General features: G+C 52.3%; 2 protein-coding genes across 5 annotated transcripts in view; one reads left to right on the top strand and one right to left on the bottom strand.

The window, feature by feature from the left end:
- Positions 1–6,854, top strand: part of LOC129857548 (tyrosine-protein phosphatase non-receptor type 23-like) — a 28,374-nt gene extending 21,520 nt beyond the window's left edge. The window contains exons 15-23 of the mRNA XM_055925888.1: positions 54–374; positions 473–627; positions 742–893; positions 1,138–3,646; positions 3,949–4,133; positions 4,240–4,344; positions 4,453–4,591; positions 4,784–4,900; positions 5,561–6,854. Of these exons, the coding sequence (XP_055781863.1) occupies positions 54–374; positions 473–627; positions 742–893; positions 1,138–3,646; positions 3,949–4,133; positions 4,240–4,344; positions 4,453–4,591; positions 4,784–4,900; positions 5,561–6,178 (4,301 nt within the window). The 3' untranslated portion in view covers positions 6,179–6,854. The remainder of the gene's footprint in view (positions 1–53; positions 375–472; positions 628–741; positions 894–1,137; positions 3,647–3,948; positions 4,134–4,239; positions 4,345–4,452; positions 4,592–4,783; positions 4,901–5,560) is intronic.
- A 135-nt stretch (positions 6,855–6,989) lies between these two features.
- LOC129857549 (sterol regulatory element-binding protein cleavage-activating protein-like) overlaps positions 6,990–14,131 on the bottom strand; it is a 31,555-nt gene continuing 24,413 nt past the window's right edge. For all 4 annotated transcript variants that reach the window (XM_055925891.1, XM_055925889.1, XM_055925892.1 and 1 more), the window contains exons 14-21: positions 13,511–13,712; positions 13,261–13,376; positions 12,452–12,959; positions 12,011–12,179; positions 10,959–11,125; positions 10,747–10,827; positions 10,077–10,283; positions 6,990–9,870 (exon numbers count right to left, since the gene is read on the bottom strand). In XM_055925891.1, the coding sequence (XP_055781866.1) occupies positions 9,625–9,870; positions 10,077–10,283; positions 10,747–10,827; positions 10,959–11,125; positions 12,011–12,179; positions 12,452–12,959; positions 13,261–13,376; positions 13,511–13,712 (1,696 nt within the window). In that variant the 3' untranslated portion in view covers positions 6,990–9,624. The remainder of the gene's footprint in view (positions 9,871–10,076; positions 10,284–10,746; positions 10,828–10,958; positions 11,126–12,010; positions 12,180–12,451; positions 12,960–13,260; positions 13,377–13,510; positions 13,713–14,131) is intronic.

The raw sequence follows: 14,131 nt of genomic DNA on the forward strand, positions 1-14,131 counted from the left end.
CACACACATACTCACACAGCCTTTGTTACTATCCCTATGTCTCTCTCCCTCAGTCCTGTCCGGTGTGTTCACGGACGTGGAGGCGTCTCTGAGGGAGATCCGGGATGTGCTGGAGGAGGACGAGGCCGGGGTGCGGGCGCTGCAAGAGTCGGTGGGAGGAGGCCCCGCGGCGGAGCTGCACCCTCAGGCACATGCCCAGACCCTGGCTGAGATCCGCAGGGACCTGGAGAAGTACATGGAGGCCCATGAGAAGGCCAGCTTCACCAACACAGAGCTGCACAGAGCCATGAACCTGCACATCAGTAACCTGAGGCTGCTGGGGGGACCACTGGATGCCCTGAGAGACGCCCTGCCGAGGCCCCAACTCAACCAGGGTGGGTATAGGAAAGTGGAAAAGAGTTATGGTGTCATTTGGAGTGTTTCTAAATGTGTGTGTGTGTGTGTGTGTGTGTGTGTGTGTGTGTTCCTACAGAGGAGGTGGCAGGGCTGCAGTGCATGAAGAGGATCCTGGGTAAGGTGCAGGAGATGAGGGACCAGAGGAGCACCCTGGAAAAACAGCTGCGTGACCTCATCCAGCAGGACGACATCACTTCCTCCCTTGTCACTACCGAGCGCACTGACATGAAGGTACAGGACATTGTGTGTGGGTTTGATCTTCAGGAAATACTAGACTAATGCATGCCTCTTAACACACTATATGTAACATTTGCCCCTCTCTCCCCCCTCTCTCCCTCCCTATAGAGGTTGTTTGAGGAGCAGTTGAAGAAGTATGAGCAGGTGAAGGTGTACATCGACCAGAACCTGTCTGCCCAGGAGAACATCCTCAAAGCGCTGACGGAAGCCAACGTGCAATACGCCTCGGTCCGCAAGGGCCTCGCCGAGACGGAACACAAGTGAGCAAGGGCTTGGGAAGGGCTTTAGTGGGACACCAGTACTATTGGTCAAAGGACTTTGACGCTGTTCCAGTCCAAGGCCGTAGGGACGGGGCCAATAAAGAGAATCAGAACACACAAACAAATCGGAGCAGACAAATGGAAACACTAGAAACGTAAGCATTCGCCTCATGTCATTGTTACTGAAGAATCTCACCTCTCCCTTTCTCTTCTCCTCCTTCCTTTCTCTCGCTCCAACTCTCAGGTGGAACGGCACGGTGCAGACCCTGGTGGCGTCCTACGAGGCTTACGAGGACCTGATGAAGAAGTCCCAGGAGGGGAAGGAGTTCTACGAGGACCTGGAGACCAAGTCCTCCCGCCTGCTGGAGAGAGCTAAGACTCTGTGTCAGGCCAGGGAGGAGGAGAGGAAGGCCGTGCTGGACAGGGAGACCCAGAAGAATCCCCCTTCTCGGCCCACTGCAGCCAAACCGTCCCTGGGGTCCAAGGGGGGCTCAGACGTGGACTCTGCCTGTTCTAGTCTGGAGGATGCTGAGCTAGCCCAGATCAACGCTGCTATACTGAGCCTGGGAGGAGACCTGCCTGACGAGCTCCGTAGTGTACCCCCCGACCACCCCTCCCTGCACTCTGCCCTTCGCCCGGGACCTGAGGCTTTCCTTCCTGGTGCCAATCTGGGTGGCAATGCTTCGTTACCCTGGCCAGGGGCACCTGGGGCACCGCTCTATACCCCTCAGTTTCCCCCAAACCTTCGCCCGCACCATTTCCCTGGCCCGCTCCCCGCCCAGGGTTTCCCTCGCGGACCCTTCCCTCAGCTACCCCCCCAGCAGACCCCTGTTTCTGGCTATCCTCAGCCGCAAGCCCCCCAAACTGGGGGAGTCGGGCCTGCCCGTGCCCCTTTCCGTCCCTCCACTACTACAGTAGATAGTATCCAGACCCCCATCCCCAGTTATAACTCAGCCCCACGCCACACTGTACCACCTACTGTCTCTGCAGGCTACGCTGTTCCCCCACAGATGGGTGTGTACCCACAGTACATGACCCAGCCTGGGGTGCCCATGCAAGCGCCCAGCCAGGTACCACACCAACATCCACAGCAGCAGTACCAACACCCTCCTGGGCAGCTGCCCCCTGGCTACCAGTCTGCCCCCAGGGCTATGCCCGGGCCCCGACCCCAGGCTCAGCAGGGTTACCCACAGTACATGCCCCCCCAGCACCAGCCCCGGCCGCCCATGCCCCCCCAATATCAACAACCATATCCTGGTCAGCCCCAGCCACAACCCCAGCATGGCTACCAGCCCCAGTTACCACAGGGCTATCAGCCTCAACACCCTCAGCAGGGCTACCTTCCCCAACAGCCCCAACACATGATCCCAAGGGGCCCTCACCCACAGATGCCCCCCACTTCCCAGCCCATGCCCCCTGTCTCTCAACCATACATGCAACCTGCCAACCAACAGATGCCCCCGCACCCTCATCAGCAGATGCTACCTTCCCAACAACAACAAATGCATCCCAACGCCCAGCAAATGCACCCTCATCCACAAATGCACCCTGGCCCTCATCAGCAGATGCCCCCTAACAGCCAGCCGATGCCCCCAGTTTCCCAGGCTTACCTGCCCCCCACCAGCCAGCCCATGCCCCCTGGCCTGCACCAGCAGATGCCCCCTGCTTCCCAGCCCCATCATGTCCACCTCCCTCAGGCTTACCTGCCCAGGGGCCCCCTCCCACCTCAGGGGCCCCAGATGCCCCTCCCTGGTCAACTCCCCCAACATGTCTTCCAGCCCCAGTTACCACAGGGCTACCAGCCACCTATAATGCCTCATTCAGCCCCCCAACAGTCCCAGGCTCCCCAGCCTGTAGCCCCCATGACCCCCACCATGTACGCTACTCCTTTAGGTGTGAACGGCTCTCCCGGAGCCCCACCACAGCCCACCTCTATGGGCCAACCTCGGCCTCCTCCCCAACACATGATTCCACCAACTGCTGGAGCTCCTCCAGTGGCCCTCCCACCTAACGTCATCCTTCCCTCGCCCTCACCTTCCCCTTCCCCCTCCCCAGGCCCCTCTTCCCTAGGCTTGGCCCCCCAGAGGCCCTCCCCAGCCCCCACCCCTGGCGGTCCACCCTCTCTCCCTTCCTCCTCATCCCCCTCCACCTCCCTCTTCCCGCGCCAGAACTCCATCACAGACGACCTGCTCTCCTCCAGCCCAGAGAGCCAGCCCGGCGGCCCCAAGGCCCCCGCCAACGTCCTCCAACCCACCAAGGCTGACCCTCAAGATGGGGAGCGCCGCAAGAAGAGCTCCCAGGGCGTCCGGCTGATCCAGGGCGACCCGTACCAAGCCCCCGAACGCGTAGCCCGCCTCTGCGGCGAACTCGAACGCTTCCGGTCGGCCGTGGAGTCTCTGGAGCGCCCGTCGGTGGACGAAGGTGGACTGTCGCCGCTGGATGCCCGGTGGAAGGAGCTCCAGGAGGGGCAGGAGAGGGATGCCAGGCAGCTGTCCATCGCCATCGCCCGCTGCTACACCATGAAGAACCGTCACCAGGACGTGATGCCCTACGACTGTAACCGCGTGCTGCTGCGCTCGGGCAAGGACGACTACATCAACGGCAGCTTTGTGGAGGAGCTGTCGCCCTACTGCCCGCGCCTCATCGCCACGCAGGCGCCGCTGTCGGGCACGGCCGCCGACTTCTGGCTCATGGTGTGGGAGCAGAAGGTTTCGCTGGTGGTCATGCTGGTCTCAGAGCAGGAGTTAGATAAGGTATGAACACACACTCAGGGGAGAAGGAATGGGCCGTTCTAGGGGTCGCTCATAAAGGCTTACTACCGTGGGTGGTAGATGTACCACCTGTTTGTTTGTTTTTTACCCAAGAAGGAATAAAAGGTAGGATAATTGGATAATGCAGAACTTTGATTCGATGGTTTATTTACTTCCAGACTAAACGTTTGTGAAAACACATTTATTATTTCATTGGAAGTTATCAGTCCATATTTTGATTGACACATTGTCATTTATTGAAAGAACCCCAACTCTTAGTCGGTTTCTTTACTGTGTTTCCGTAGGGAAAGGTTTTGCGCTATTTCCCGACAGAACGAGGCCAGCAGCTTGCTCAGGGACCAATCACAGTCACCCTGACTACGCAGAAGACCACGCCCACCCACGTGGAGCGAATGATTGGCCTGCAATATCGTGACCAGAGCCTCAAACGCACCGTCATACACCTACAGTTCACCTCCTGGCCTGAGCTGTGAGTCCACACAGTAACAACTGAATAACCACTGTATGCATGGAAATTAATATCTGGCTAACGAATACCATTTCACTTCTTCTCTCTCCCCCCCTCCCCCTCCCAGGGGTCTTCCTGAGAGCAAGAGCAATCTAATCTGCTTCATCCAGGAGGTTCATGGATACTACCTGCACCAGAGGCCCTTACACACACCTATTGTTGTGCACTGCAGGTAACACACACATGCTATTTTATTAAGATCACCAAACATCATGATGATTAATCAAAACCAAGTGTATGTGAGTATTGCCACTAACCCGGTCTCTCTCCATGACCTCAGCTCTGGCGTGGGGCGTACCGGCGCCCTCTGTCTGCTGTATGCAGCGGTACAGGAGCTGGAGGCAGGGAACAGCATCCCAGACCTACCTCTACTGGTCAAGAAGATGAGGCAGCAGAGGAAGAACATGTTGCAGGAGAAGGTTAGAGACACACACCTAACGAGCTCATGCTTTACAAGGGGTTTTAAATGTGCAGTCTCGTAAGAGTGACGTCACATAGGCAAGTTCTCTAGTAAAAGCTCATGTTGTCACTCTCCCAGTGCATTGAGTCCGTGTTGTTTGTTGGTGTGATGGCTCTTCAAGGTGTCTCCTCTCTCTGGTGTCTGTCCACAGCTGCACCTGAAGTTCTGTTACGAGGCTGTGCTGAAACACGCTGAGCAGGTCCTCCAGAGACGTGGCTACCTCCCTACCGCCCCCTGCAGCAAGACACCCAGCACTGCTGCCACCAAGGTGAGCCCAGTCTCTCACGGAGCCAGTTTGATCCTTTTGGCATTCAGGCTTTAGGGTCTCAGACACCTGAATGGATAGTGAGTAGTGGGGATTGAAGTCATAAATATGCTCCCATTAAAAATGTAGTTGGAAAAACAATTTTATTTGCTTCGATTTTGGTGGTACTCGATGTAAGCTAAAATTGAGAGGCCTTATAGATGGGTTAGCTGACAACGTCACAAACTATGCGCACACTTCAATGGGGCAGAAGTATATGAGTTGTGATTCTGGATGGCCAGATAGCTAGCAATAATGTCAAGAAACTGCCATGTGGGGAGTTGTTTCAGCTAGTTTTATGTTGTTCTTGATACCATGTCTTGTTTTGAGGTGTTTTGACTGATTTCATGTCAATTCTAATATGGCAAAAAATTCACTAGCTAGCTAACCAACCACTGTAACGATGTAGTTGAGAGACAACAAGTGTTCATTGTGCACATTTATGTTTTCAATAAACATTGGAGACAAAATATAGTTTACATGTTGTCAACAATCTAAGCCAACCCAGTCTGTTTTGCCCCATAGTTGTGCATGTTTCGCTGTCGTTGCTTGACAACCAACCCGTCTATGCTACACTACTACTCACTCCTGTCTAAATATTGTCTGGTTGTCTTTTCCCTGTAGCCTTACTCTCGCCAGGAGTCCCAACAGGACATAGTTCTGGGAGGTGACATGACCATCAGCTCCATTCAGGCCACCATCGCCAAACTCAGCATCCGGCCTCCCAGTGCCACTGACCCAGCCATGGACCCTGTCCTCGACATTGGCGCCCCCTCTGGTATGGAGGACCAACCCTTCATCCCCCCCACCGACCTGCCCTTGGATAGAGAGCTAGAGCCAGCCACCGCCCCCACCCGGGACCCCTCTTCCAGAGAGACCCAACCCTCCTCCCTCAGTCCCCCACTCTCCCCCCCAGAGAAGGTTCAGTCCCCACCACCCAATGGTGTGGATGCCACTGCCCCTTCCTCTCCCCCCACAGCCAATAACCATGCGGTCCCAGAGGTGACCCCTGATCCAGCCCCTCCCTCTGGCCCAGCCCCAAACTCCCTGGAGCTGCTGGCCTCTCTGACTCCTGAGGCCTTCTCCATGGAGGGTGGTGGGTGCAAGGGGAAGCACCGTGTCACTAAGCAGAGCTTCCTGCAGCCTGCCGAGGGCCAGGGCCTCCACCAGGGGCCCCGCGAGGAGGGGGGAGACGACCCCCTGAGCTGCCTAGACCCCCTCTGGAGCCTCAACAAGAACTGAAACACAGGAGCCACGATGCCCTCTTTCTTTCTCACTTCATAGCCGTGTCAAACTGACCTGTAGCCTTTAGGACTAGTTCTTCTTGATTCTCTGATTCTTAGTTAATGAACCAAAATGACTAGAATGGTGGAAACTCCAAGAATCACAACTAGAAGTGCTGAGTGGTAGGGGCTAGGGGTTGGTTTGAACCTGGGCCTTTGTCGCTTTAGGGGCCCTTCAGGGGTCATACAGTCCGCCTCCCATCACTGGTGACCTGGCTGTGCTTCTGGGACCAAATCATGGTGCACTCGTCTTTTCTTTCCTTCTCTTTGTCTGTGTTTCTACCTGTACCAGATGGGTCTGTTCTTCACTCCTTGCTTCAGAGCTGGCCACTCGGCACCACTACAATCCCGGCACGCCCTCCTAGCAGCAGTGTCTATGGTCCCCTCGTACAGCTGGTCGCTCCAGGCACGGGGTTGGCTTGGGCTCTTCATGTGGACTAAGATGATGACGGTAGTGACTGATATGGTTGCACTAAGGTGACGCAGACAGAGGCCAAAGGGTGGCGGAGGAGCTTGCAGGCGAAGGTGTCGTTATGGTAACCGCATACATGAATCGGCACGTCTTAAGATTTTTTTCTTGTCTTTCATTAACACTGTAAATATATCTTGAATAAATGTAGACTACCCTCATGTTATTACGTTGTCATGGTTTTGACTACTGTATTTAAAATACACACCCACAGCTTATGGAATGTTTGAATTGATGTATGGTTTATTTCTCAAGTGAGTATCCACTTTTCTACAAACATCACAGACTACAGACCACATGACAAGGTATCAAAGCCTCTTTATTTGGAAATTAGTACAAAGTTTTGCTCCCATGTTAAAAATAGTCCAGAACATTTGCTACCGCCACCACAGTCTGTGTACCCTAGCCAACCGAAGAAGGGAGGTGGTTCGGGCGGAGGGGGGCAGAGCAGGCCTATGATTCCACAAAAACAATATTTACACCGGTTTCTCTCTGCCCCTCCCTCCGTCAACTATTTTGTTGGACCAAAAGGAACAGATCAAGGGGACATGGGCTGTGTTCCAATTATCTTAAATGTTTCCCTTCTCATCACTACTGATAGTACAGTGGCAGAATGCTGGGAAACATATGTAAGAAAATTCCTGTTCCATAAACGTTCTAATGTTTGGAGCATAGTGCTCGCAACACCAGAGTTGTGCGGTTTAATTCCTGCATAGGCCACATATTGTGACTGAATGTGTGTGAACTGTTGCAATGGATGGGTGTCTGTTAAATAACTATCGCATCATTATTTGCAAGGAGATAAGGAAAGGCAGCTTAAAAGGACTTGGAACACAACCATATTTTACTGCCCAACTCTGGCAGCAGTTTATATCCTTCAACATTCATTCCTTAGAGACCCAAGTCATCATCATCAACCCCCCCGCCCCTCCACCACACTGCCAGAAAGAGACCATTTGGTCAGGAAGTAAAAAATAATCTTCAAATTATAAATCTACACACTAAAGCATTTACCTATTATTTACATTAAAAAACACAAAATAAATTAGAAATGTTACAATAGAACATGGATGCACAACTCCAGTCCTTCTGGGATGCCGTGTGTCTGGGTTTACCTTTGTCTTCAATTCATGTTATTGATAAACCAGCAGACACCGCAACACTTGAGGACTAAAGCTGTCCACCCCTGCATTCACAAGTCTGATGTGTGTGTTTCTATACATTATGTTTCAAAGTGCCTAGTGTGTGTGTATGTGCATTTGAGAGGGTTAAGAGTTAGTGCACAGGTTAGTGTTATATTTCTGTATGCAGAAGTTGAGTGGATTTGCTTTTCAATATCAAGCGTCACGGATCTACATTCAGCTATGGGTGTAAGTAACCAAGTACCGGTAGGCTAATGTCAAGCCCGCTACGCTCTCTTTGTATTACGTGTGTCTGCAGGCTAGGGCTACGGTCACTCAGAGCTAAGGGGCTAGAAGAAAGGTTGAGTTAGTAGAGGGGGTCCAACCTAGAGGGTTCCATCAAACTCCTCATATTCCTAGTCTGAGGCCCTCGCTGACTCCTTTGCTCACTTGAAAAGACTGGCTGGGACAAGGTGGAGTTATCACCGCATTACTGGTACACTACCCATCCTCTCCTTTTATGCCTGATAGGGTTCTGAAACTCACAAGCAGAGAATTACAGAGATAAGACCTAAAAAATAAGGGAAAGTAAAGAGACCGTTTCATTGTATTGGGAAAAACATAGGAGACAGAGAAACTCCGTTGTAAGATGTTTTTCAAGAGGAAGGCATTTAAAAAGTACCCTCAATAGAACCTTTTTGTCAGAGAACAAGACGTACAATGGTAGCATGACAATGTTACTAACGTAAAACAGTGCAATTTAATATATTCACAATCTCAAATGATCTGACATTTCTCCTGGGCCCAGTCAACATGGGAAGAGAGCAGCCAATGTAGAGCTACCACAACTTCAGATGCACATCAGAAAGTCTAGAGGTATAGAGCCTCCTACAGCTATAAGGGCTCTTAGGGGCCCAGATGGGTCCTCTTGCAGCAACAGTAGCCCTAAAATCAGAGCCCGAGGCTTGGTAAGGCAAGGAACCTCTCCCCTTCAATCTCCAACTACAAGAAAACACTTAAGCCTTTTCAGTTCGAAAATATTCATATTACAAATATCATAACCAATGTTTAAAAAAAATAAAAAATCTAACCCTACATTTATGACATCTGCACATTATAATATGCACATCTCAAATTGTTACTTTAAAATGTATCACTAATAAATACATTTCCACATAAAAACAACCCCCTCTCAAGGTGCATTTCATTACAGTAATCGTATCCAGTTATCTCGCACACACACACACACACAATAATGAAGGATTTTTGTCAGCAGTGTTTTCACCATAAAAAGGGACCGTTTCTTTCCCAGGACACAAAACACACGCATGCTAGTAACTGCTTAGCTTAGCCCAACAGCCCTCAGACCTCATGACATGAGCCTTCCACAGCTGCGCTACACTGATTGGCTGGCGTGGTATCAAACACTCCGCCAATGACAGCAGCATAGAGTGCAGTGACGGACTGATTGTTGGATGGTAACCCCTTGGGGTGTGTGTACCCCAAACCATCCAATGCTTGGATACAAACCCCCTGAGCTACTAACAAGGTCAAGGGTCATCTTTCTGGTCAGACAGACCTCACCCTGTGACAGGTTGACCACTATGTATTGCGATAGAAATGCCCTCCCACCTAATCGGGTGAAGTGCTAACGATCTAAATTAGCCAATCACGTCAACTCTTTCCAAGAAGATTGTCCAACTGTAGTGTAGGGCCAAAATGAGTTGCATTTGCATGTATCCCCATTGTCAGTACTGACCATTTCATCTACTCCTCCAGGCCACTGTGTGGAGCCTGTCCAAGTTCTGCTACTGCTCAGTCCAGCTTCTCCAGCACCGAGGGTACGTAGACCAGACTGAGCTCGGAGCCAAAGTCGCAGACGATGGCGGCGTTGTTCAGCACCACGAGCTGGCGGACCCCCTGGCCGTCGCTGCTCTGGCCCAGGTAGACCGTCTGGAGGAGGTCCCCGAAGTTCAGGTCCCAGAAGGACACACAGCCCTGGCCCCCTGTCACCAGGAGAGACTCAGAGATCACCCCCAGACTAGCACCACAGCCCACCTCCTAGGGGAGGGGGGAGAGGAAAAGAACAGGTTAGGTTTAGAGAAGGGAAAATTGGGATGGAAGCAGGCAAAGAGGCATAAAGCATAAACTATCGTTGAAAAACAGGAAACTAGTTTACACACACACACACACACACACACACACACACACACACACACACACACACACACACACACACACACACACACACACACAGAGAGAACCACCTGCTGTATGGAGTAGAGCTTGATGCCCGTGCTGCGGTCCCAGATGCAGATGAGGTCGTCGAGGCCGCTGCTGATCACGCACGATGTGGTGCACACCAGCGAGGTCACGTCGCCGCGGTGACCGTACACGTGGCTCACCCGGCTGCCCGTCAGCACATCCCACAGACAGATTGCTCCGTCCTGCCCCCCACTGGCCAGAACCATGGTCTGCAACACGACAATGACTGATACTTCACATGGGTCATATTCATTAAGTACAAACAGAAAAAAGTGGACTGCTCTGGGGAGGGACTACCTGGAGTTGTTCATTAGAAATCCACATTTTCCGTTGCAAAACGTTTTGCTACGATGTGCCCTAGTAAGGGGGGCTTACACTCAAATGGATTAATGTAAAAAAGATCAGAATTGGGCTGCCTGTGCCTTAGTGACTCATGCATACCCAGCAAGACTGGTACACAAGGTTCGGAAAAGGTGGCATTTTAGGAGCAAGGTGAGCCCATTGCTATATTGCATAACTATCCTTCTGGGGGAAATTATTCAAGGGAGCAGGTTTTGGGTTGGAATGCAGCCAGACAAGAGTTTAGCCATTGGAACACAGCTTTGTGGGACAAGGCTGTACCATCGGACTGATGGGGGGGGGGGGGGGGTACAGACTGTACCATTGACTGACCTGGTCTATGTAGATGGCAGTGATTCCCCCAGAGTGGCCCTGGAGCGTGAAGAGACAGCATGAGTCCTCCAGACGATACACCTGACACACAGGGACACACAGTAAGGTTTTAGTGTGTGTGTGTCGATTTTATTCTGTTTTAGGTTGGTGATTGATATACGCAAGTGTACACGTGTGTGTGTGTTTCTGTGTGCGTATGTGTTCTCACTCACCCTGACGGTGTGATCCTGGCTGCCCGTGACCACTCTGCCGGCAGCGGCTCGCAGCACCGTGATGGGTTTCTGGTGGGCACACTGCACCGAGCGCGTCAGCTGGCATGAGATCACATCCTCACTGCTGTAGCAGGGCGAGGGCGGTATGTTACTACGCCCGGGAGGTCCTGGCACCACACACACACACACACACACACACACACACACACACACACACACACACACACAGCCAACGTAGATAACACACTCATTACAGACGTCTACAGTTAAAATGCTCCAAAACTCGAGACGTCACAAAACGTCAAAAGTAAACATAAGTGTGTCTGTCATGAGTGTGTCACACCTTACTTGATAATTAGTTAACTACACATTTGATAGCTACCGTAGTACTGCCCGGTCAATAACGTCTCCAAGAATGACCAGGTGACTCCAGTTGTTGACATTTTACGGATCGACTTTCCAAGCGTATTAGACATACACTGAGTGTACAAAACATTAGGAACACCTTCCTAATATTGAGTTGCACCTCCTGTTGCCCTCAGAACAGCCTCAACTCGTCGGGGCATGGACTCTACAAGGTGTCGAAAGTGTTCCACAGGGATGCTGGACCATGTTGACTACAATGCTTCCCACAGTTGTGTCATGTTGGCTGGATGTCCTTTGGGTGGTGGACCATTCTTGATACACACAGGAAACTGTTAAGCAGCGTTGCAGTTCTTGACACACTCAAACCGGTGCGCCTGGCACCTACTACCATACCCCGTTCAAATGGACTTAAATATTTTGTCTTGCCCATTCACCCTCTGAATGGCACACATATACAATCAACGTCTCAATTGTCTCAAGGCTTAAAAATCCTTCTTTAACCGTTCTCCCCCCCTTCATCTACACTGATTGAAGTGGATTTAACAAGTGACATCAATAAGGGATCATAGCTTTCACCTGGATTCACCTGGTCAGTCTATGTCAAGGAAAAAGCAGGTCTCTAATGTTTTGTGCACTCGGTGTATATTGACATCATTGGGTCATTTGACAGTGTGTGTGAAGCTCACCTCTGTACTGCAGTAAGCCCAGAGGCTTGTTGATGTCGACAGTGAAGAAGTCTAGAGAGCCGTCGAGTCTGGCCGCCACGATCCTGTTGTTGAGGAAGGCCAGGGCCGTGATCCCTGAGACGCCGTCTTCATTACTGCAGCGTAACGAGCCCTCCACTGCGTCCCACAGCTAATCACATAACACATTAGTGCACCTGCCCTGGCTTTTTCTCACTTTCCCTTTGCCAATTTCTCCTACTCTGACTCTCTCTCCTCTTGCAAATATTGTTTCCTGCTTTCTCATTATGACTACCTCCTCTCTTTCCCCTTCTCATCTCATCCACTCCCTCTGCACCCATTCCGTTCTTTCTTTCTGTTCTACAAGGGAGCATCATAAAGTGTATAGTGACGGGGTAGGGGCTAGGGGGGGGGGGGGGGGGGGGGGTTAGGATTGGGTCTCACCTCCAGTTTGCCGCTGCTCCTCCCAGCAGCAATGAGGTTCCCCCGAAGCTCCATGGCCCACACGGCGCTTTCCCAGTCCGGGGTTCCCTGGCCCTGTGGAGCAGGGGGCTGGATGTACCCCAGGCTGCGTCTCCTCTGGGGGGGGGGTTCCGACGGGGCGGAGGGGGAGGGGTAGGAGGCAGTGAGGCCCGGCGACGGAGGCTCATGCTCTAGGTAGGCTCTCTCCACCAGCCCCCCGAAGTCAAAGCCATCCCTGGGCGGGGTGAGGAGGAGGTGGGAGGGGGGCTGGGAGTCGAAGTTGGTGTCGATGAGGGGGGTGAGGTCGGGTTGGTCCTCAAAGAGGGCCGGGCGTGGGGTGGTCCGCCGCCTGAGGGGGTAGACCTCATCCTCATCGAAATCCCCGCTCCCTGGTTCTGTCCCGCCTCCCAGATTCTCAGGTTCGGCCACACCCACGGCGTCCCAGCCATCCCGCTGCTCCCAGCAGCCACTGCTGCTACTCCGCCGCAGCCTGACAGAGAAACAGTTTAGTGTTCAGGGAAGGAGGCTGGATATGCATGTAGGAGAACAGGAGGGAAGACTATGTTGGAAGAAATAAAGGACATGGGAATGGGAAGAAGGGTGAACACAGACAAAAAGTTCATATTGTACATTTATTATTACAATAATACAAGTTGTACTCCGAAGAGGTGGATGGTGCCAGGCCCAAAAATATAAACATTATGCATAAATACAAGCATGAACTGTCCATAGGTGTGTGTAGGTAATCCTGTATTGGCCAAGATGACCTTGTGTACGTATGCGTGTCTTACCCATGTTTAGGAATGACAGTGAGGCAGTCTCCAGTCTGAGCGTCCCACACACGGATCTGTCCTGCCAGACAACAACTGGCCAACAGCATGCCATCACTAGCCAGACACTCTATATCCTGGGGGGGGGGGGGGGGGGCAGAGAAGCAGAGAGAAAGAGAGAGGAAGGAAGAGAGAGAGAGGAGAGATACTTGTAAATATTCATGCAAATGAACAATGGTATGTGTGTATGTGTGTGTGCCCAGTCTCTCACCATGCTGTGTCCACGCAGCAGCAGGGGGGAGATCTCGCTGATGGGTGGCGAGTAGCCGTAGTCGTCGCAGGGCAGGTCACCGCGGCGACGGCGTCCGTGGGCCACGCCGTTCTGGCCGTAGTTGCGAGGACAGAGGACCCGGTAGAGACAGAAGAGCAGCAGCACCAGCAGAACCCCTGCCGCCAGGCCCAGAGCTGCTACCCTAAAGAGAGAGAGAGGGTTAACCTGTTTGCTGCCTTCTCTATATGTGCCAATAAAGCTGGTTTGGATTGCATTGAGAGAGAGAGAGCGAGCGAGTTAGAGACAGAGAGTACCAATGACGGGGAGACCAAGTCATCTCATGGCCCGCACAGAGCATCTTACAACAGAAAGACTTGAACCTTGAGAGAGATGTGAACTTGACGCAATGGCGTACCGACATACATCCTCAGCTCGTCAGAATGACATTCCATAACATGACCGACTGTTCATTGTCCCCCCATGAGGACTTCCTGGAAAGCAGAGCCATATGGAATGGGTCCAGTGTGTCCCTCTAGTGGAGACGGTTGTAAAGGCAGAAGCCTAAAAAGCACCTGTCGTTTAGAACGAGTCACTGCCATGACGCACGGGTGTGACCAGCTC

This window comes from Salvelinus fontinalis, chromosome 6 (genome assembly GCF_029448725.1).
Source record: "Salvelinus fontinalis isolate EN_2023a chromosome 6, ASM2944872v1, whole genome shotgun sequence".
NCBI lineage: Eukaryota > Metazoa > Chordata > Actinopteri > Salmoniformes > Salmonidae > Salvelinus > Salvelinus fontinalis.